The following is a 24,043-nucleotide window of genomic DNA, read 5'->3' as shown; positions in this document are numbered from 1 at the left end:
AATAAAAAGCAGCAAACGGCAAAAGCTTTTGTAAAATGACACACAAAAATGTAACACATAGAATTGTACAACATTGAACAACCAATCCACAGTTCTATGAAAACAAATCAGTGATAATGACAACTTTGCCAAAGAAGCCAAGAATTGTTCCTACATGTGGACTCATTTATTCAGAACAAGTGTGAAAACTTTATAGGTCTGGTACCTATAAAGGCCGAATTACACTTCTATATCAGGTCACTGTAGAGTCTATGGCATACACTGTGCAAGTGGCTTATCACAGGTTTGCATCACTGCAATGCAGAGCAGCAGAGCACAAGCATATTTTACAGACGTGAAACATGCACAAGTCCAGACAAAGGAACATTAAAACAAAGGGGCTATACACACCGAGGGCTGGAAACAGCTGGGGAAGGTAATGAGGGGGCGGAGTTACAAATGAGAAAGATGAAAACAATAATGATTAAAGCTGAGACAAGACTGAGGGCCATGTGCTTGTAGAGCACATAATGGAGGAAAACAAAACAGGCTGAGAAGCAGGACAAGGACAAGAAGCTTTAAAAAAAGGAAAAACACAAGACATACAAGAGTTAAAGTGTGACATAAACCAGCAGGAGGGGCCAATTTCTGAAGAAAGCCTGTTAATGTTCAGATAGACAAAAAAATATTACATTAATCCTGAAGGCATTCAGTAGCTCGAAAAAAGACAATAAAAAAGATTATAAAAAAGATAGATAGATAGATAGATAGATAGATAGATAGATAGATAGATAGATAGATAGATAGATAGATAGATAGATAGATAGATAGATAGATAGATTTATTGATCCCAAAGGAAATTTAGTAGACAAATACACAAAAAATACACAAAAAGACAAATACACTCAGGAGAGTACATAGTTGTACACAGGAAATAAAACCAAGAACAGTTAAATAAAACTAAGAACAATAGTGCAGTAGATGGTGCAATCAACCAATTAATAATGTACAGAGAAAAAGTGTAAGATGCAACAATGACACAGGATATGAGACAAAGTGAGTTTGCTCATACATGTACCCACATGCCTATCCATCCATGTGTTTGGCTGTATGTGTCTATATTCCTTTATCTTACTGATTTTTATGTTAATGATATGAAAAGACATGTTAAAAATATCACTGTAAGAATTATTTTTAAATCACAATACTTACATGAGCCAAAGATAAATATTAAAATTGTGTTTATTGATATGCTGATAATAGGCTTGATATTAATCCCTTCTGGTTTAAAGGTTGGTCGGCTCGATCTCTATCTCTACTGGTTTAAAGAACGGTGGACTCTATCTGTGTTTTAACTGTTTAAAGCATGGTAGCCTCTATCTGTTTTTTTTTTTTTTTTTTTGCTGTTTAAAGGATGTTAGCCTCTGTTTTCTTAGCTGTTTAGAGGATGGTATACTCTATCTGTGTTTTAACTGTTTAAAGTATGTATAGCCTCTATCTGTGTTCTAACTGTTTATAGGATGGTAGCTTCTATCTGTGTTTCTATTGGTTTAAACAGGAGGTGAGTTTGACTAACATTTAGCTCCACCTATTAGATTGCAGATCGCTGGTCGAGCTCCGCCTTTCAAGTGCAACACACACACGCGCGCACACACTCCAGCACTTTGCATCGCTTTGCAGTGCGCGTGCGCGTGCAGGTCGACACCGAAGGTGCTGCACGTTCAGCACACAGCGCGAGCCTCTGCGGCCTCTGCGGCACGGGGCCGCGCGGGCCCGGTAGGGGTAGCAGCTGGAGCCGGTTTGCCCCCTCGCGCCCCCGACCCGCATGGATTTACCCCATGGATGACTCGGACGGCGCGGAGGCCGAGCGCGCGCCCCCGCGCGTGCCCGTGGCGACCGGGGCTGGCGGCTGGGGGACGGACGGGACCGGGGGGGAGTTTCCCGGCAGGTACGTCATCGCGGAACCGAGCACGGCGCACGAGGAGGAGGAAGATGAAGAAGAGGATGAGGAGGACGAGGCGCGCGGGCGCGGGGCGCAGCTGCACGGTGAGTAGACGCGGCTCATCCTCACACAGCAGTGCTGTCCTTCAGCACCCAGCGCCGGGCGCGAGCGAGCGAGGAGGGCGGGTTTGTTGTTACTGCGTCTAGCCTGGCGCGCGCGCGCCCCCGCTCTCACGCTAATTGATGCACATACCTATATACACAAACACCTATGCTTATGCATGTGTTTGTGTGTGTGCATGGTAGGCATGCATGCACGTGTGTGTATGTATAAGTGCATGCAGGTGTGTGTTTGTGTATACACGCATGTATTTATATAAATTTATATATGCATGTGTTTATGTGCATGCATGTATGTCTGAAAAAATGTACCTGCCTGTACGTGCCTGCATACACACACTCCTATTTTTGTTCATGTGTATAGGTGTGTATGCATGTACATAAGCATGCATACACACCACTATATTAGTGTATATGTGTGCAGTTGTATGCATGTATGCATGCACGTATGTGTGTATGAATATATAGTATCTTACAAAAATGAGTATGCCCCTCACATTGGCCCATATTGACCTTATGAAAGCTGATCTCAGATCAGTTAAGGTTTACTGAATTCTGTTAGACAATTGATGACAGTTAATCTGAGCTTAGTACTTTAACTCTGAGATGCTTGATAGATGAGGCCCTTTTTGTCAATATTTTACTTTACTTTTATAAGACAACTGAGGATATTACACTTTGACACAATGTAACGTAGTCAGTGTACAGCTTGTAAAACAGTGTTAATTTGTGGTACCCTAAACCCTATTAAGCATCTGTGGGGCATCCTCAAGCGAAAGGTGGAGGAGCGCAAGGTCTCTAACATTCACCAGCTTTTGGATGTGGAGTGGAAGAGGATTCCATTAGCAACCTGTGCTCTAGTAAACACAATGCCAAAGAGAGTTAAGTCAGGGACAGAAAATAATGGTGGCCACGCAAAATATTCATGCTTTGGGCACAATTTGGCCATATTCACTTTTGATGTCAGCAGTTTAGACATTAATGCTGTGTGTTGGGGGCACAGCAAATTTACACTGTTATACGAGCTGTAAACTGACTACTTTACATTCTATCAAAGTGTCACACCTTTAGTGTTGTCCAGTGAAAAGATATAATACAATTTTTACAAAAATGTGGATCAGAATGTTGTTTGTTGTGACACATTCTGTTGAACTTGCATTGTTTTTGTGTAAAACTAAATCAAACCAGACCCAGAAGAAAGTTATTACACAAACTGGTTATAAATTCACTCCCTGATGCAAGAAAAACAAGGCTAGATTTTACCATAGCTTTTAGACCCATGATTGACTGGTGGTTTTAGAAAACTGATGGTAAAAACAGAATGTAAGTTTCTCTACAGTGAGGCATATTTTTTTAACTATTATATTTCTAATTCTCTCCCAATTTAGATTTAAATTAGGCCAATTGTCCCACTCATTCAGCCGCTACTCAGCTGTATATCCCCAATCACAAGTGATGCCACAACGCATAGACAGCACAAGGAGGGTGAAAACTAGCACATGCCTCCTCTGACACACGTGAAGTCAGCCACTGCCTCTTTTCGAACTGCAGAGTAGCCAGCGCGACTTGGTTTTGATACATCAGCTAAGGACTTGTACTGATGGACATCACCCAAGGAGTGATGAAGCGAAAGAGTGCCATCTACCCACCCAGAGAGAACAAGGGCTCCGGCAGCTAATGGCAAGATACATGACTGGGATTTAAACCAGCGATCTCCCAAACATGGGGGCAGCACCGCTGGACCACTTGTCACCTGAGATTGGTGGAATTGTAAGGCAGTTCTGCTTAGAGTCCACAAACACACAAATGAATCCAGTTGAGTTTGGAATGAACAACATATAGGATGTTGGGAAACCCAACAAACACACAAATCTGCTACTATGCTTTCTACTTTTTTATAATGTCACTACAACATTGTTCAAACGTTGCACTGTTAATGTTTTATTAACAGTGTTGTCACAGTGTTGCTTATCATTAGGTAACTACCTTCACTGTTTTCCAATATTCCAATCATGTTCCAATAATCATTATCTAACCATAGAACACATCATATATTGTAGAGCAGCAGTTCTCAAACTTTGTTTAGCTGTAGGCCTTCTTTGTAGATGGTTAGTGTCAGTGTGACCCCCCACCCCACCCCATACCCTGGGGTAAAAAACACTCACTTTTTCTGTTTTTTTTTATCTGCATCGCATTTTTTAGAATTGGCCAAATCATATAATGGACATACCTGAAAATCATATATAGAAGAAATACAACCTCTAAAATGTTTCTGTGGCCCCCATCACACCATTGTGGCCCTCAGTTTGAGAATATCTATTTTAAAGCATAGTGTATTTCAATATTGTAACAAAGTTGTGGACACCAAAACAATAGCTTGTCAACACTTTAACCATGTTTAACTTAAAAGGGAATTAGGGAAAATTTAGGTGCATTCCAAATGTTTTGTTAGTGCTGTGTAATTCAGACAAATCAGAGAAGCACAAATGCTTAGCACTGTGCTGCTAGCAACAGTAGGCCAGCACAGAGAGGCTCCTCATGGAGCCCGGGCAGTTTTCACATTCGCCTGATTTAAAGTAAACTTATTCTCTACTGCAAACACTTTCCTCACTGTGTGTGTGTTCATGTATTACCCTTTTAAATATGTTTTCTAATGTGGATATGACTCCAAGATTCCACCTCATCCAGTCTGTGACATAACAGCAACCAAGAAAACAACTCTGTCACTTATTACAATATTCATTCATTAAATTAGTTTTAATTAGAAACACTTCCCCAAAACCATTAAAGAGATGAACTCCAACACACAAAGGTAGCACCTGCTGACTGTTGAGGTATAGAGATGTTAATCCAGATACAGACAGACATGGGGCCCTATTTTAGCAATCTGTATGTGAGGCATCAACCAGCTTGGTTTAAGTGTCAGTGTGTCTTTGCTATCGTATAAAAAGAAAAAGTATGCCTTGCACATCTTAAAATGTGCAAAAGACATGTACTAATTCTCTTAATTAATCGTGGGTGTGTTTTGGGTGTAAAGTGAAAGAAACCAATCAGCGTGAAGGTTTCAACATTGAAGGGAAACTTTCACTCCATCATGCCAGCCTATCAATTTGCTCTAATTGACAAATATGTATTTGTGTGAATAATGTGTAGCTGTTACTACAGCTAACAGTAAACTATAGTAAATATGTTGTTCAGTGATATAATTGGGCAAATGTGTATATAAATTGAAGTGAAAAGGTTCCATATGGTGGGGTACAGTATTAAGAGGCATCCATATTTTTTTAGCTACATTAGCCTTGTAGCACTAGTGCTCATTGTTTGGGTATTAGCTTTATTATTTTTCCTGAGTCTTGGTGTTGCTTCCGATCAAAACGGTTTGAATAGAAATCAGGTTGTACTTACGTGCTCCATCTGTTTGTTTAGCTAAAGTTATAAAAAAGTTTTTTATTAAAGTCTGTACTTACTATATATTATGATATACAACATTCTTACAGAAGTAATTAAACAAACCAGGGTAATATAGAAGTCACTTTGTGCAGCAAACAGAACTGTCATCATTTCACCCCCTTCAGCAAAGACAGACTTGAGTGCAGTTTGGGGGTAAAATGTTTTTTTTTTTTTTTTTTTTTTTTTTTTTTTTTTAAAGGACACTCTACCATAGCGTTGCATAACACTGTATGTACGTCTTTCTCCCCTTTTCTCATGAACTGCAAGTCCCAGCACACAGAGAACTAAGGTTAGCGTAGAGCTAGCTAATATACTAACTTTAATGTCGAGTTAGCTAATGTTATCAACGAGAGGACTGAGGTTGACTGAAAGCTAGCTAACATTAGCGGTGAGCTAGCTAATATACTAACGTTAACTGTGAGTTAGCTAATGTTATCAGGGAGAGATTAACTAAGATTAACAGAGAGCTAGCTAACATTAGCAGCGAGCTAGCTAACATACTAACGTTAGTGGCGAGTTAGCTAACGTTATCGAGGAGAAAACTAAGGTTAACGGAAAGGTGGCTAACATTAGGGACGAGGTGGCTAACATACTAACATTAGTGGCGAGTTAGCTAAGAACTGAGGTTAGCGGACAGCTAGCTAACATACTTACATTAGTGGCCAGTTAACTGAGAACTGAGGTTAGGGGAGAGCTAGCTAACATATTAACGTTAGTGGCGAGTTAGCTGAGAACTGAAGTTAGCGCTGAGCTATCTAACATACTAACATTAGTGGGCAGTTAGCTGAGAACTGAAGTTAGCGGGGAGATAGCTAACATACTAACATTAGTGGCAAGTTAGCTGAGAACTGAGGTTAGCGGAGAGCTAGCTAACATACTAACATTAGTGGGCAGTTAGCTGAGAACTGAGGTTAGCGGAGAGCTGGGTAACTTTACCGGGGAGAGAACTAAGGTTAACGGAGAGCAGTATGTTTTGCGTCATTGTTCACCTGTACTGTTAAGCCAAGTTCAATCAACCTTGCTGCATTTGGTTGAATCTGAGCAAAAAGTAAATCCTTGAACATTTCAAAATCCATCCTTACGCTTCTGTTTTCTGTCACATCATTAATATACAATGGTGACAGAGTAAAAGTCCTATGCCACCAACATGTTCTACAGAAGATGTGGTTCTCATTCTGTCAAGCTTTCCCAAACATTCTCCATACTTTCTTCTTCCCGTCATTCCGGAACAGGTTGATATTAGTTTCATATGTTTAAAAAAACGCTGATTTAGAACTAGGCTGGCTTCTTAGATGTTTTTGGTAAAGTCTAATTTGCCCTTTCTGTTTTTGCACCTTGTTTTAAACCATCTGTATTCGCTTGTGGTAAACCATCTGTATTCACCCTCATAAAGGCTTCTCTTTATGGGAGACAATGAAATCCCAGGTGTTACCATGTGTTCTTTACTTAGCTGGATGTTGTGAAGAGTTTTTCTTCACCATGGAAAGGATTCTGTTATTATCCCCAACTGTTGTCTTCTGTGGATGTCCAGGGCTTTTTGTATGCCCAAACTGTTGATTTAGTCACTGTCTTTATGATAGATTTCTTCTTTTTTTTTCAGGCTAATAATGGTTGTGGGTTGTGTGTTCACAGCAACAACTTCCAAATGCAAATACCACACCTGGAACCATCTTCAAATCTTTTACCTACTTAACTGATGATGGATAAATGAGGAAATAGCTCATGCCCCCTATAAAATAGCTTTGAAGATAATTTGTCACAATTACTTTTGAGCCCCTAAAATGGGGCGGCTTTGTAAAAAAATGATTATAATTTTTAAATGCTTTTTAGGATATTTTTTTCAACCCCTTTAATTAAACCTGAAAATCATGAACATTGTGTCACTGTCCAAATACTTTTGGGCCTAACTGTATGCTTCTATTGCTAGTTAGCTTTATTAGCCTTGTAGTTCTGCTAATTGGTGAGTTACAGGCTTATATTAGCTTCAGCGCTCCAGATCTTGCCTCCTACTTATGCACTTCTGGAAAAAAACTCTTATCCCCAGAAAAGTCGTGTTGTGGCGTCTTATACAGACGACTCTGGGATTTGTCACACTGCTGTTTAACCTGTAAGTGTGTGTGTGTGTGTTGTCTGGTGCTGTCTGTGTGCTTGTCGTCTGTATGTCTGTGTGTATGATCTTGGCGGCTGTTGGCCTAGTTTTGAATCCAGAGGTTCCTCCCAGCTGAAATATTAATTAGAGTGGCAGACAAACCCGGACACACAGTCACGCAGTGGTTGCTCTGCTGTGTACTCTGTATAACTGTGATTGGTGGACAATCTTCAGTATGGAAAATGTATATTGTGGCTGTCCAATGAAAACCAAGAATATGCATTTTTGTCTATTTTTAGTTTACTACATGTTTTGAAAGGAAAAAAAAACTGTCCTGTTACTTGATGAACATATCAAAAAATTCTCAGAAATGTCCAGAAATAAACTATTTTTTTGACAATTTTTCACAATTCCATTGAAAGTTAAAAAGCTTTATCTCTTCTTCTGTAAAGTTGTAAAGTTGTCTCCATTTTTCATTGGAGAGGGACAGTATGAGTTTACATATACTAATTAAAAATGTTAACTACATGTTTGCATGTGCATGGTGGCTGCCGTGTGCATCCTGTTTCGTCCTGTGTCTGTTTGGTGCATCAGTTGTGCACGTCTATGCAATTAATGCAATGCATACACAAAGTTCATTTCACGGTAGGAGCAGTGCAGGCATTCAGAGGCATTAAAATAATGTGAAAAGTATAAAAACAGTGCAGAAAAGGGTTGGGAATCACAGGGCATGCCCACGATAACAATTATATCACAATACGGTAATTCTGCGATACTCGATATATCACAAGACAATTCTCCATGATACTTCTTGGTGTCTTTGGTACTGATGAGGATAAAAGGATCCTGATTAACATCCAGTTCTCGTCTTTAAAAGAGAATGTTTTTTTTAAGAATTACAGTTTTGTGACTCTACCCCACACCCGAGCGGCGAGACCTGCTGAATTAAAAGGGGAACATGGTGACACCCTTGTTCCTTACTATTGTCACTTAAAATGTGCCTTATAATCCGGTGCACCTTACCAGGAATTAATTGTTAAAGTTATTGATGTCAGTATCAAATAATTTGACAATCATTATTCCTTACCACAGGTGTACCCTATTATTTTGATTAGCGCCAACATGTGCAGTAATCAAGCAATAACTTTAGTAATTTAACCCTGTATTAGTATAATGAAGGCTGTGCAGACTGACATTATAATAATATAAAACAATGTTTATGTTCAGCTTCAAACCCATTTCTATTTTTAAAAGTGAGGAAAAGTCAGTTTCTCCTCAATTTCACTCTGAATATGTTAATCTTTAACATGCATGCAGTTCCTCGGTGTAAGGAGGATGGGACGTTACTGACCCACTTAACTTTTACTGCTTCAGAGAAATCTCAGACAGGTTACTGTCTTCATGCTCGACCATGATCCGGCACTGAGCCTGAAGCTGCTTATCAGCCGGCAGCAGACACACACACACACACTCACACACAGTCCATACACTTCCCCCTGAATGTGTGAGCATATGCATATCTATTATTCAGTGCTTTTATTCCTGCCCAGTCTGTCTCTCTGTCTCTCTCTCTCTCTCTCTCTCTCTCTCTCTCTCTCTTTCATTGTGCAGTCAGTGTCTGTTGAAAGTACAATCATTTCCCTCGTCTCTAAATAAACTAATAAAAAGAAAGAAAGCACACACCGTCAGAAGACTCTACTATCATCTTTCTGTCATTTTACTGTTTGTTGTAGGTGAGCTAGACAGCACGCTAATCCCCACTATTCAGCTGAAACTCACTGCATTTACGCGGCCATTTACATGGTTTCATTCTGAAACTTTGTCTTCCACGGTATACCCTAGCGAGTATGTCATTTTTTTGTATTTTATTGTTTGTGATAAAAGAGTAAACTAATGTCTTAGAAAAATCATTGCTAGTGTAGTACTATATTAGAGAAAAGCTAGATTTAGCAGGGATTGGCAGAATAACAGGCAGATGCTTTTTACACTAAATGTGTATATCAATGTTACACTATTTACAATTTAAATAGCATCTATGATTAAGTACTATTTGCACTAATAATTCAAATAATTCAGACGATTTCAAGTATAGAATTTGATAGCAGACTGCTACAACAATCAATCAATATATATATATATATATATATATATTGATTCCATTGGTGTTAATCTTTTTATTTTCCAGTTATTGAGAATGTTTTTTTTTTGGTGATGTCTAGTGATATCAAGAGTTTTCTATTGTTATTTAATTAGTAGTTGATGTGTCTCCTAACAAAAACAACTATCAAAAACATTATATAAAAGTAACTTTAGCTAAATAATTTACCAGCATATGTGCAGCAGTGTGAAATTCTGGAAAACAATTATTAAAAGTTCAATGTTACCAGAATAACACACTGAAATCATATCATGAAATTGTTTATCATTCTTTTTAAAAAACTACACATAGAGAATTAGTGTTTAGTGACAGAAACTCTCTCATATGTCTCAGTATGAAGACATCCATCCCATCCATCGTGTGCAGCTTGAATATCCTCAAGTAGTTCCTGCTGATTTCTAGTTTGGGGGAGTGTTGATAGGTCTAGCAACGCAGTTCACAGCATCTGTGTTTTTTTAAGGCAAGCTCTTGAGATGGCAGCAGTCTGTGGACGAGGATTGTCCTGTTGGATTAGTGCATAGTGTGTAGGTTCAGAAAAGGTTCAGAGTCGAAAGGTTGCGGGACCTCATTAACGTAAATATGGGCTGTCAAAGTGTCTGTAATGAAGATCAAAAGCGATCTGGCATTACATGATATTGAACTCCACAACAGGGTTGTATCAATCAAGTCCCAGACATCAGGACTCATCACTGAAGATGACCCACTGCTATTCTTATTTTATCCATGACAGTCTAACATGACTGCCTGACAAGTTTTATTCCTGTCAGTGTATTCCTTATAGGTGCAAGCCTATAGTTTTTTGATGATAATGTAATAGTAACATAAAACATAACGTATATTATCATTATTTGTTCTGTGGTGTGAAATTTACTGTATTATTAACTATTATTTTTACTATTTTTTCCCTGCAGTGTTGGAGATAGACTTCAGTGAGCTGCTGCTGGAGGAGCTGATAGGAGTGGGCGGGTTTGGTAAGGTGTACCGGGCGGTGTGGAGAGGGCTGGAGGTGGCGGTGAAGGCAGCACGGCGTGACCTGGACGAGGACGCGTGTGAGACCCTGCAGAACGTGCGACAGGAGGCCAGGCTCTTCTCCATGCTGAGACATCCCAACATCATGGCCCTGCTGGGGGTGTGTGTGCAGGAGCCCAACCTGTGCCTGGTGATGGAGTACGCCCGGGGAGGAGCGTTGAATCGCGCACTTGCTGGAAAACGTATCCCCCCCCACACGCTGGTGGACTGGGCCGTGCAGATCGCCAGAGCCATGCAGTACCTGCACTGCCAGGCCATCGTCCCCATCATACACAGAGACCTGAAGTCCAGCAACAGTGAGTATACACACATACACACACACAAAACACTTTTTTCCCACTAATTCAGATGCACCCTTCTTTGTTCATCCACTCACTGACCACTTTATTGGAAACACAGGTAACCATGCCAATGCAGATGCAGTTTCAGTACTAGTTTAATAGTGTATGTATGCGAGATAGGGAGAGAGAGAGAGAGAGAGAGAGAGAGAGAGAGAGAAAGTGTGTGTGAAGGGTTTTAATCCTGTGCTCTGCAGCACGTTTGCCCTGTCAGATCCTTTAAGCCCCAAGCTCATTACCATGGATTTACCCCTACCTTCACTTCCAAGGTTTCTGTTGGCCGATGAGGACGGTGCCTCGTTTCTCATTGGTCTGATCAGTGTTGATTAGTTCAGGACCTTGTATTCTATTGGCCAGTGTGGTGATGGGGCTGAGTCTCTCTTATTTCTCTTTCGGACCAACTGTGCCCAGAATAATTCACACAGGAGGGGTGCGGCATCTCTCACTGTGGCAGTTTACTGCCCTGCCCCTTTCAGCCACTTGACTGGCAAAACACTGCACGTGGCAAAATACAGTTATATGTACAGATTTTTCAGTACCAGTCAGATTTTTGGACACACCATAAATTCAGTGTTTGAGAGTTAATTACTTAAATTCCTTGCCCTTTTAATGTGTTAGAGAGCATCAGTTGTGAAGAGGTAGAGTTGGAATACAGTGAATAGCTCTATTTAAGTAATGTTCTAATCCATATTATGTCAAGAACTTCTCATCTAAGTAGAACGATGCAATCCCAAAGACCAACAAAAATGCAAGACCACCCCAGGAGAGAAAGAGACAGAGTTACATCTGTTGTACTGGATAAGTTCTTCAGAGTTACCAGCTTAAGAAACCACAAGTTAACAGCTTCCTAGATAAGAGACACCAAAATGCTTCACAGAGTATTTTGGTCTGTTTAACACAAAGGAGTTTAAGTTTCTTCATGGTTCCTTATGTGTTACTTTATAGTCTGGATGACTATTTATTTACAAGATATTAAAAAAACCTATTGCATGATAAGGTGAGTCCAAATGTCTGGAGGCTTATTATCATTATTGTTACATTATTTGTGTAGCATTGGGAAAAGTAAGCATAAATTGTTGTTGTTATTGTTGAATAATAAGGAAAAGGCTATTCTAATACAAATTGATCATTTATGATGATTACTTCCGCCACTCCAACTCATCCCAAAGGTATTGGATTGGCATCATCACTAAAAAGACAAAGACAATCACATTCACCATTAAGTTTGGGTACAGATGGAATGTGGCCCCTACCTTTAACATATCTAACCCTAACCCTATCTGTGCAGTAAACACACTGTGAAAACATTCTTGTAAACTGTTAAACATTAATGGCAAAAAGTTGCCAATAAATTATTGTAAACGTACTTTTGGCATAAATAAACACATTAAAATACTTGTATTATCCTTTACAATAACTCTAAGCTATTTAAATATTTGGCATCTTGAGTTGCCAGTTAAGTACTTTAAAATTACAGTTTAAATTACAGCCATACAGTCTAAAGAAGAAGCTGCAAAGTAACTGCATTGCTGTTCTCATCCAGCAATAAGTCAAACCTCACAGTAAAGAAAACAGTGACTTGCTCGTATAGCCTATAACATTGTGCCAGGCAATCAACCATTTTTGAAAATATAACTTAATACCCATAGTAGGTAAGACTACACACTGATGGTGAGTTAAGGGGTGGGGGGATACAATCATTTTGCAAATAAATGGTGTAATTCAGTAATGTCCAAAAAATGTTCGATTGTTTATTGAGTCTTAGCTCTTCAATTTAGGTAATATTTACTCAAAATATGGAGTAAACTCTACCCACATAAAATGAGAGCACACGGTTGCTTCAAATGTATTGAGTTGATTCTATATGTTAATTTTTACAGTGTATAATTTGGTACATTTAAAGAAGCTATCACTCTGGAAACCCACAATTAGTGTGAACTCAACCAGAGTGTGTTTTTTGTAAAATTTACAAACATTATTTAACTTTTATAAATTAGCTTAATATGTATTAAATAAATATTTAACTAAAATAAAATTCAAAAGAAAGGTAAAAAGAATTTAACATATTTATTTGGAACACAAGATACTAAGTAGAATTTTTGGGGAAAATAAATGTTGTAGCAATAGCGTTTTTTAAGGCAACCGTTTTACTCAAATATTTAAGTAAATTGAACTTATCCAGGCTTACAGTACACATGTGGTTGATTTGATGTGTTTTTGCCTGGTGTTCAGCCTCTCAATACAGCAGTAAATTCTTGGGAAACTCCTTCAGTATAATCACCTGTTTTTTTCTCAAATATTTCCATTAACTATGCAGGTGGCAGCTGTTTTTTCTAAGGCATCGCGAGAAGCATTGTGTTCAAAAGTTTTACAATGGAACCTCATAAATATTGTTATTACTGTAAAAAATACAGCAGTTGGTTACAGTGTATGTAAACACTAGTGAGCACACATACCTGGAGCAGTGGGCATCCTTGACTATGGTTCATAGGGAGTTAAAGGTTTTGCTTGAGGGCACAATATTGGCAGCTTGACAACCTTGTCATCAATACCCCGGTGCTCTTACCGTTGATCTACTATTGCACAGCCCAATGCTGGGGGCTTTATACCCGTCTAGACCACACGCAGCACTGTGCACACTGACCTTAGATAAGTTCAAGCACACAGCTGATGTGAACTGTAGATGTGTTATATAGAGTTTTAGTTATAACAGCTAGTAAATGTCTTTTATCTGCTTCTTTTTCTTTCCTCTAAACACTGATAAAACTAACAGCCTCTTCCGTCCCTCTCTCTTTCCCTCTGCTTTTATTCCTCCTTCCATTCTCTTCCTGCACGTTAATGTACTTCATCACTTGTTGCCTTGTCTTTCTATTATGCTCTTTTCTATTCTGTTTAATGATATTGTTTTCAATTTTATTCTATTATGTTTTATTATTTTCCGTACTATTATTATTTGGTTCAATTCTATTACATCTAAATTCTGTTCTTTTATTTTGTGTTATATTACATTTATATTTTTATTATTTTTTGTTTTTTTATTATGCTATTCTTATATATTTTATATTGCATTCTATTTATATTTTTGTTCTATTTAATTCTATTTTGTTCTTATATTATTATTTTCTGTTCCATTACATCTAATTTTATTCTATTTTTTTTATTTGTATTATTTTCTGATTTTCTTATTCTATTACTTTATATATTTTGTTATATCTAATTTCCTTCAACTCTATTCTATTGCATCTTATTTTATACTATTCTGTTTCATTTTATTTTATTATTTTAATTTATTTTTATCCTATTTCCTCCTGTTCTATCTCTTATCCTTTTATATTTTATCCTTTTGTAACTAATTCTACGTTTTCTCTATGTTGCTGTTTTATGATATATTTAATTTAAAATCTCACCATTTTAATAATCACCACTTGATCAAACCTTACCCTCCACCCCAATTCCAAATGAACCCTCACTGCATCCTCACATCCCCTTCACCCACACTCCCATTCTCCTCCTCCTCGCGGCTCAGTCCTGATCCTGGAGCGCGTAGAGAACGAGGATCTGAGCAATAAAACCCTGAAGATCACAGATTTCGGGTTGGCGCGAGAGTGGCACCGCACCACTAAGATGAGCGCGGCGGGCACTTACGCCTGGATGGCACCCGAGGTCATCCGCTCCTCTACTTTCTCCAAGGGCAGCGACGTCTGGAGGTGGGCTTGACGTTTCCTCTTGGATATTATATGATAATACTCTTATTTTAATGATTATTTTTACTCAGTTAATGAGATTACACCCCCTTGCTCACACTCATACTGGTGCACACACTCTCCAATGTTGCAACAACCATACTGCACAAACACACACACACACACATGCACTTATACACACTGCAAGATGAATACAAAAAACTTGGGTGAGATTCAGGCCTATTTAGGTCATTTTAGAACTAAGGGTTTTTCTGTTCTTTTCAGTGCTGTGTGTTTTTCACCATCACCATCTGCCCAAGCCTGAGGTCCAGCTCTGCTCTCTGAAGCTTTGCTCAGCTATTTCTGTCTGAGCTCAGGGTTTTCCCACACAGGGATTACAGGGAGATATCTTAGGAGAGATACAGGCTGCCCTTCAGAAGCTGTGCTTCATTATGTGTGTGTGTGTGTGTGTGTGTGTGTGTGTGTCTAGTTGGTTTTATTTCAGCTAAATTCTAAAATGATCTGCCCCAATTATCTGCTCCAATGATGATAAAAACATACAATATAAGCAGAAATACGTATAAAAGTAAAACATTTATGTAAATAAATACAGTTTTGTTTATTGTTTATGCAGCGTGTAATGAGTGAAATTGATTAACTAAAAATGTTTGTGCAATTTATGTATTTTTGTAGTTTACTGGCATAAATTTAATTCCACATAGGGATGACGATATTGTTTTGTACTTAATATTATCGCCAAAATTTCTGATATGTTTGTGTATTTATTTTGCTCTTTACTTTATTTATTTTTAATTGTTCATGTTTTTAGTTTATATGCACTAAATATGTTACACTTTAGTTTTGTTACATTGCTTTATTTTTTATATTTCTTATTGTGTTGCACTTTTATTATTTTATACAAAATCAGGTCTTGATAAGATACAGCTTACGAAACAGACAAACATTTATACTTTTTTGTTTCTGCATAAAACACTTATATTTATACGAAATAAAACTTTTTAATTTTGTTGCAGTAATATATTATTACATATATATATATATATATATATATATATATATATATATATATATATATATATATAACAAGAATATTGTTATCATAAAAATATCCTGTTTTACAAAAATATTGTAATATTATTTTAGTTCCACATCATTTGTCATACTTGGTAAAAATTTACCAGCTTTATCAATTTCACAAACAGAAGAAAATAAAAAGGGCAAAATCATCTCATGTGAATTTTAAATACACAGAAATCTCCCAGAAATCAATTTTTAAAACGTTATTCTTCTGTATCACAAAGAAAGTATTGTTACTCATAGTAAAAAGCTGACTTGCATTGCATGGAGTTACTAAGTTTAATTGAGCCATTAGAAAAATTACTACTTAATCATAGTACTATTGCTTGTGGTGTTATGTCCCGTTAACAGACGCTCTGTATAAAATTCTTTGCCGTTTTTCTGGTCTAATGTTAGCATTAAATGACCAGTGTGATCTAACTAGCTCACATTAGTGTAGTGAGATATGCAAATACCTTTTTTTTTTCTCTTCTTTTAATAGTCACCGGTGCATGCTGACACTCTCACAAGCAGTTCAGAGGTTAAACTTAATATAAAATTTTACAGTTGAAACATTACACCTTCTGGACAAACTAGATGAAGTTTGAATGGAATAATTTTAGGTGACAGATGTATTTGCTCTCTCTCTGTTTTTAGTTATGGAGTGTTGCTGTGGGAGCTGTTGACAGGCGAGGTGCCGTTTCGTGGTATTGATGGACTCGCTGTGGCGTACGGAGTTGCCATGAATAAACTGGCACTGCCCATCCCCTCCACCTGCCCTGAACCTTTCACACGCCTAATGGAAGGTAAGATAGAGAGGAGCTGCTGTTACACATAAGGTAGAACGATATTTACTGTATGCCAACATGATGTCTAGTCTGAAGATTCTAATCATTTGTGAGAGACCCAGCCACAAATACCCTGGACAACAGTCAAGTAACAGCCATATAAAAAAAAGATAATTATTATTATTACAACCAGATCAGGAGCATCTCTCACTATCTTTAAGAAACTCCTGAAGGCAGAGCTCTTCAAAGAGCACTTACTCTCCTAACACCTCTAACTAACTACCTTCTACTACCAGATCAGGAGCGTCTCTCACTATATTTAATAAACTCCTGAAGACAGAGCTCTTCATAGAGCACTTACTCTCCTAACACCTCTAACATACTAATTACTTCTAACCTTATTTCCTTCTTCCCCTCCTTTCCTTTTCTATCCCACTATTTCCCTTTGGCCTATTTTAGGCCCTGTCAAAAATGTTATTTTTTCTTTGAACTTCTATTACTCTTCGTACATTATTATTGTAAGTCGTTTTGGACAAAGGCATCTGCCAAATGTAATGTAATGTAATGTAATTATAAAATAAAGAATAAACAACATCAGCAGCCGGAGTCAGAGAGAGAGCACAATTGACCTTTTTATCTTCTAATGTGATGTTGGTCAGCACAGGTGTTTGTTAGCTGATGTATCAGAGCTGGAGTGGTCCCTGCACTTTACTCTGTGTGCGATGTGATGCTACCTGGTGATGCTGCATTAGCAGCAGTTCGAAAAGCGCCACTTCACATGTATCAGAGGAGACGTGTGCTATTCTTTACCCTCCTAGTATTGAGACATTACTAGTGATGGAAAGCCCTAAATAGGTTGGGTTTTTGGCCTTCCAAAGAAGAAAGAAAATGGAATAAAATAAAATAAACTACTTATTTTAAAAAATGTAATGTTTTAGACTCATAATCTTCTCTGACATTAGACAGAGTATTCATAACTACCTAATGTAATGCATTTCTCTTATGAAGCTTTTAGAGCTTCAGACATTCCAACCCAACTCCGTCCACTTCCACTGTAAACGGTTTCTCTAGTAAAGATCCACACTAGCCAGTGTGTTTTCTGTTGTTTTGCAGCCTGTTGGAGTTCTGACCCGCACGGCCGGCCACCCTTCTCCACCATCCTAGACCTGCTCACCTCTATTGAGGAGTCTGGATTTTTTGAGATGCCTGCTGAGTCCTTCCACTCGCTGCAGGACGACTGGAAGCTGGAGATACAGGAGATGTTTGATCAGCTGAGAGCCAAAGAAAAGGTCAGCAGTTATTGAACAATAACTGGAAACAAGAGAGTTTTAATAAAGAAGCCGGTGATGAAGCACAAGGTGTGAAGAAATGAATGAAGTTGCATTTCTAGACACCAAAGAACAATTTAAAATCACACTGTACACACAACCATTTAACCATTAGCACTTATCCACACACACAACGGTGAGAAGCAGCAGCCAATCACACACAGCGTACTATCAACCAGAAACCACCTTCCACCTTACACAAAGTGTTGACCATACAGTCGTATACACACTCACACCCCCACAAACAAGGACAATTTAGAGAATCCAATTTTTATGGGCAGTTTAGAGTATACAGTTAGTCTCATCTCCACGTTTTTGGACTGTGGGAGGGTCCCGAAAGGAAACCCTCACAGATAGGGAAACTCAGGACCTCAGTGCTGAGAGGCGATTTCTACTAAATAGGAGGCGATTTCTACTAAATAGGACATAATTGGTCTCTCTCTGCAGGAGTTGAGGTCGTGGGAGGAGGAGTTAACACGGGCTGCACTGCAACAGAAGTACCAGCAGGAGGCGCTACGGCGGCGTGAGCAGGAGCTGGCAGAGCGAGAGATCCACATCCTGGAGCGGGAACTTAATGTCATAATCCAGCAGCTTTATCATGAAAAGCCCCGCGCCGAGCAGCGCCACGGCATGTTCCGCCGCAGCCGCATCAAGCTGCGCCCTGGAGACCGCATCAGCCTGCCGTCCGGTACGACCCCCATCACTTCACACCTATTCACAGGGCCAGCATTAGCTTTTTGCTAATTAATAATGGGGAATTACAGTGGTCAGATTGACTTCTGCTGGCTGTTATTATTGTAATGCATATACACAGATCAATAATAACATTATGACCTATTTCTTGTTTGTACTTCTGTAATTTCAGACCGTAGTCCTGTATCTGTATCTCTTTGCATACTTTATTATTATCCTCATTTTACCCTGTCAAGACCCCTACAGGACCACCACAGAGCAGCTATTATTATTTGAGTGGTGGGTCATTATTCTCAGCACTGCAGTAACACTGATTTGCATGGTTGTGGGTAGAGCTGAGCGATTAATCGATTTTATCGATTAATTCGAATTTATAGTTAAGGACGATGTGTTTTTATGAAAAACGATTTTCTCTGAGTTTTCATTTTCACCACCGACGCTCCCCTGAGCTTGTCCCCGCCCCTCTCGGAGTAGGGGAAAGGGGAAAAAATCTATTTAAATCGAAAATCCGATATTTTTTTTTGGGCCATATTGCCCAGCTCTAGTTGTGGGTTATAAGTGGACACTCAAGCAGTGCTGCTGGAGTTTTTAAACACTGTGTTCACTCACTCTCTACTTCTACCTAGCTGCTCTTATATGTAAATGTAAAGCTAGAAGTCAACGGTTGCTGCACAGTTTGTGCTGGTCATTCTGTAGTCCTTCATCAGTGTTCACAGGACACTGCTCACAGGATGCGGTTGGTGGTCTATTCTCAGATAGATACAAATACTATACAGAACACACACGTTTCTGCCCATTTTAGACACAGCTTGTATTTATTTACTATATTTAAAGGAGAACTTTGGTGTGAAATGGACTTGGGGTATATTGAAACATGATAACAAGTACAAACTTTTGTCGAATAACCCCCCTGTGTTTACCCTCAGCATTCCAAAATACATTGCTTTTAGACAATCCTCCCAACAGCCTCACATTGCTAGCGATAGGGGCATAGCTTTGCCCATGCAAAGAAATGCTACTTTGTGCTTGTTAATGGTGTAAAAAGAGCAATTTCTTTGAATTGGCAATGCTGTGCACCTATCACTATCATTGTAAGGCTGTTGGGAGCATCGGTTAAAAAGCACCGTATTTCTGAATGCTGGGGGGGGGAGATATATAGATAGATAGATAGATAGATAGATAGATAGATACATACATACATAAATACATACATAGATGCATAGATACATACATAGATATATGCATACATACATAGATACATACATACATAAATACATACATAGATGCATAGATACATACATAGATATATACATACATACATAGATACATACATACATACAGACATACAGACAGACATAAAGACATACTTTATTGATGCCCGAGGGGAAATTTTGGAAAGGTGGGCTATTCGGAAAAACTTTGTTCCAGCTGTCTTCCTCAACTGAATGGAAATAAATAAAACACAACATTTTATGTTCTGTTACATTTAGATTTTCAACACAAGATCACAGTGCAGGCTTCTCCATCTCTGGACCGAAGGAGGAGTATTTTGGGCAGCTCCAGCCCTCCAACCAGCCCCCCAGTACTGCCTCGCCTGCGAGCGATACAGTGTAAGTTTTTATCAATTATAAGGTAAACATTAATGTAACATTAATAAGGTGCTTTAATGTAAGAAGCTAAAATGTGCCAATTTGGACTGATTATTTGCTTCTTCTCAGTGACCCCTGCAGACGGACAGGCCTGGAGCCGGAACGCTGCATTTCAGCTTGATGAAGAGGAGGAGAGAAAGAGTTCCCGCAAAAAAGGCAGAACGCGCAGCTCAGGAACACACAGAGAACACAGTGCTGATGAGAGGTGGGTTTGAAAACCTAAGAGAAAACATTTACATATGGGAGATTTTTAATACAATATTTTTTGAACTTACAGTCCGAACCAATATACCATAAATAAGGCAACCCTTATTTATTATTATTTTGTTTCTGTTTGTCGTCTTCCAGTCTGATAAGTCCTAAGCAGGGCAGTGGTAGACAGCGGTCCTGCAGTGCCCCAAACCTGCGCCGCTCACCCAGACACAGTCCAGCGGTGCCCGGGGTGCCCAGCCTGCCCGAGACTGGTATGATCTACTCTTACATCCACTTCACAGACTAGTAACAGTGTCTCAGACACAGCTGTGTTTCTGGGGTTTTGTAGTCTCTAACTGAACAGGTTCTGAATGAGGTTAAGGTCTGGACCTTGTAATGAACAATCCATGTGTGAAAATGATGCTCATGCTCCCTGAACCACTCTTTCAGAAACTGAGCCCCATCATTCCCTCTCTATCTATCTATCTCTCTCTATCTTTTTCTGTAGAAAATGAAGACTGCTGCTGTCCGTCTGACCTCCCAGAGTCTCCCGGTCAGTCATATCTCTGCATCCCCTTCCACAGAGAGGGCTCAGTTTCGGAAGGTTATGGTTCTGAAAGCACCGTGATTGGTCAAGGCCTTGACTCCTCCCCCAGTTTTTCAAGGCGGAGCCCTAGTGGAGGTCGGAGGTCAGATCTGATGCTGCTGGGGTGCGGGGCTTTGCTGGCCGCTGTGGGTCTGGGTTTCAATCTCCTGGATTCTGGGAGGCTGGAAGAAAGCACACGTCCAAAATGGGAGGGGCTTTTCCAGAAGGTTAGTGGTGGCCAGAGGAGAAGCTCCAGCCCCCCCACAAGAAAACTGTTTAAACGGGATAGCCCCCTGCGGCCCCCACCGCTGCCCCCCTCCCTCACACTCCTTTCTCTCTCCTCCGTTTCGGACTGTAACTCAACACGTTCTCTACTTCGCTCGGACAGTGAGGAGCTGCTGGTGCTCCGCCCTCCTACACCTCCTTCAGTGATGCCCCGCCCACTCTCACCTCCCCAACTGCTGATAAGGCATCCACCTGCCAACCCTCTTGTCAACACTCACATAGAGAGTTTTAAGCGCAACCCTCGCCAATCGCTCACGCCCACACATGCCCCTGCAGCGCCCAGCGCCACCCGCAAGCTGCACCGCACGCCATCCGATGGAGCCATAAAGAAGGGCGGAGCAATGAACAACATCATACAGAACAACGCCCAGCCATCACTTCCAAAAGCTGCACAGGAGCACACAGGTCAGCTGTTCATAGTAGTTCTGTAAACAGAATGTATTATATATATAGAAGCAGTTGTGGGCCACTTTATCAGAAACTCCAGCCATATAGGTGCACTTTTTGGCCTCTTTATCAGAAACAACCTCCATGAAAGTGAAAAGCCTTTTCATCTGAATCATCACCCATATAACTGCACTTATTGGCCACTTTTATCAGAAACACCAGCCATATAGACACAGTCGTTGGACACTTGATCAGAAACACCAGCCACGTTGCTGCACTCATTGGCCACTTTATTAGAAACACCAGCCATATAGACGCAGTTATTGGCAACTTTATCAGAAACACCAGTCATATAGGTGCATATTTGACCACGTTATCAAAAACACCCACCATGAAATTGAAAAGCCTTTTCATCTGAATCTTCACCCATGTAACTGCACTCATTGGCCACTTTATCAGAAACACCAGCCATGTAGGTGCACCTTTTTGCCACTTTATCAAACACCAGACATTTTTGGCCACCATATAGGTACACTCATTGGCCACTTAGTCAGAAACACAAGCCACAAAACCTACATGTATTGGTCAGTTTATCAGAAACACCAGATATATAGGGCAATTATTGGCCACTTTATCAGAAACACTAGCCCTATAGATGCACTCATTGGCCCCTTTATCAGAAACAATAGTCATATAGGTGCACTTTTTGGCCACTTTATCAGAAACACCAGCCATATAGGTGCACTTTTTGGCCACTTTATCAGAAACACATTCCATGAAAGTAAAAAGCCTTTTCATCTGAATCTTCACCCATATAACTGCACTTATTGGCCACTTTATCAGAAACACCAGCCATATAGGTACATTTTTGGCCACTTTATCAGAAACACCAGCCATATAGGTGCATTTTTGGCCACTTTATCAGAAACTCCACTTATCCCAGCTAACAGAGACCATTACATAAACAGTTAGCAACATTGTAAAATGGTTCCAGGAAGGTTAACCTGTAACATTATGGAAATAATATTCAAGGAAGGTTCTGAAATCATGTGATGAAATAATAGTTTGCATCACAGCGTCATTAAAACGTTTCTCACATAACGTTCCCAGCTAGACAATTTCTAGCATTATGGAAACGTTCAAAAGAACATTCACAACACTAAAAATTAAAAGATTTTTAACGTTTTAGACACTGTTAACATTTTTTTAGAACATCTAACCAAACATTGTTAGCTAGGATATAGGTGCACCTTTTGGCAATTTCATTACAAAACTATTGAGTTATGGAATTGATATGTGAATATGATATAAATTTGATATATACAGTGTGAAACAGTACAGCATGCTGATATAATGTAATCGTGTTTGACGTGTCCTGCAGTGAATCCATGGGCAGTGAGAGATGACCCCTCAGAAGTACCTCGTCTTCCTGACCCAAACCTCATCTTTCCTCCCACGCCACGCCGCCGCTGCCAGCCAGAGCGCCCCAAAACTCTGGACTTCTTAGCTAGGCCACGCCCCTCACCCCGAGCTCGCTGCGAAAGCCAGTGGGGGGACTCTCCCGCTCGCACATCCAGCACTGAAACTCCTCCCACTGTGGAGTTTGATGGGGGTGTGGTTGTAGCACCCACACCGATGGAACAGCCTACCCCGTGCTCTCCCTGGGTGAATGACAGCCTTCTGGACCAGTCGGACGAGGGCCAGTGCAGGGACAGAACTAGACCTCTTAAACTAGAACCCATATTACCCAGAGACTCGCCTTACAAAATGAGACCCGGCTTCTGGTCCTGACTTCGGTCCTTCTGTGAATTTTAAAGCAGCAGTTTGGTCGAACATCCGTGTTTTTGTTCTGACCCAAAATATAGTTCATCAGTCAAGACATGGTTGTTATTAGTTGGTGAATTGTTAACAACACCTTAGCAACCATCTTAACAACCACTAACAAACACATTAGCAGCCATGTAGCAACAAGTAATTTCTATACAGGGTATTAGATTCCATTACTTGGGTACATTAGCATCAAAGCTCCAGTGGATGGCTTCTGTCACATCTTGGCTAATTGACTGCATTCAACTGGTTTTGCTTTATTTCTGGCCATATCATCACTATAATCCAGTCTGCTGCATCATTCATTATCCCAGACTAGTCTGCAGAAAATAAATCATATGGGTACATGGTTTTTACCTTTCATGCCTAGAGGTTTAACCCTTAGAAGTTACAGAAAACGCCAGTGACAAAAATTTTAATGTAATGCTGGTATTTGATGCAAAA

The 24,043-nt window shown here is 39.7% G+C and overlaps 1 protein-coding gene across 1 annotated transcript; it reads left to right on the top strand.

The window, feature by feature from the left end:
- The first annotated feature begins 1,556 nt into the window (after positions 1-1,556).
- Positions 1,557-23,607, top strand: map3k9 (mitogen-activated protein kinase kinase kinase 9). Its single transcript, XM_049481076.1, has 11 exons — positions 1,557-2,025; positions 10,649-11,062; positions 14,631-14,811; positions 16,522-16,670; positions 17,766-17,941; positions 18,428-18,668; positions 20,164-20,283; positions 20,392-20,527; positions 20,671-20,786; positions 21,023-21,790; positions 23,154-23,607. The coding sequence occupies exons 1-11, from the start codon at positions 1,818-1,820 to the stop codon at positions 23,561-23,563; spliced, it is 2,919 nt and encodes a 972-aa protein (XP_049337033.1). The 5' UTR covers positions 1,557-1,817; the 3' UTR covers positions 23,564-23,607.
- The last annotated feature ends 436 nt before the right edge of the window (positions 23,608-24,043 follow it).

This window comes from Astyanax mexicanus, chromosome 7, assembly GCF_023375975.1.
Source record: "Astyanax mexicanus isolate ESR-SI-001 chromosome 7, AstMex3_surface, whole genome shotgun sequence".
NCBI classification, from domain to species: Eukaryota; Metazoa; Chordata; class Actinopteri; order Characiformes; family Acestrorhamphidae; genus Astyanax; species Astyanax mexicanus.
The sequence above is the reverse complement of the archived record's forward strand: the minus strand, read 5'-3'. Positions and strand labels throughout refer to the sequence as shown.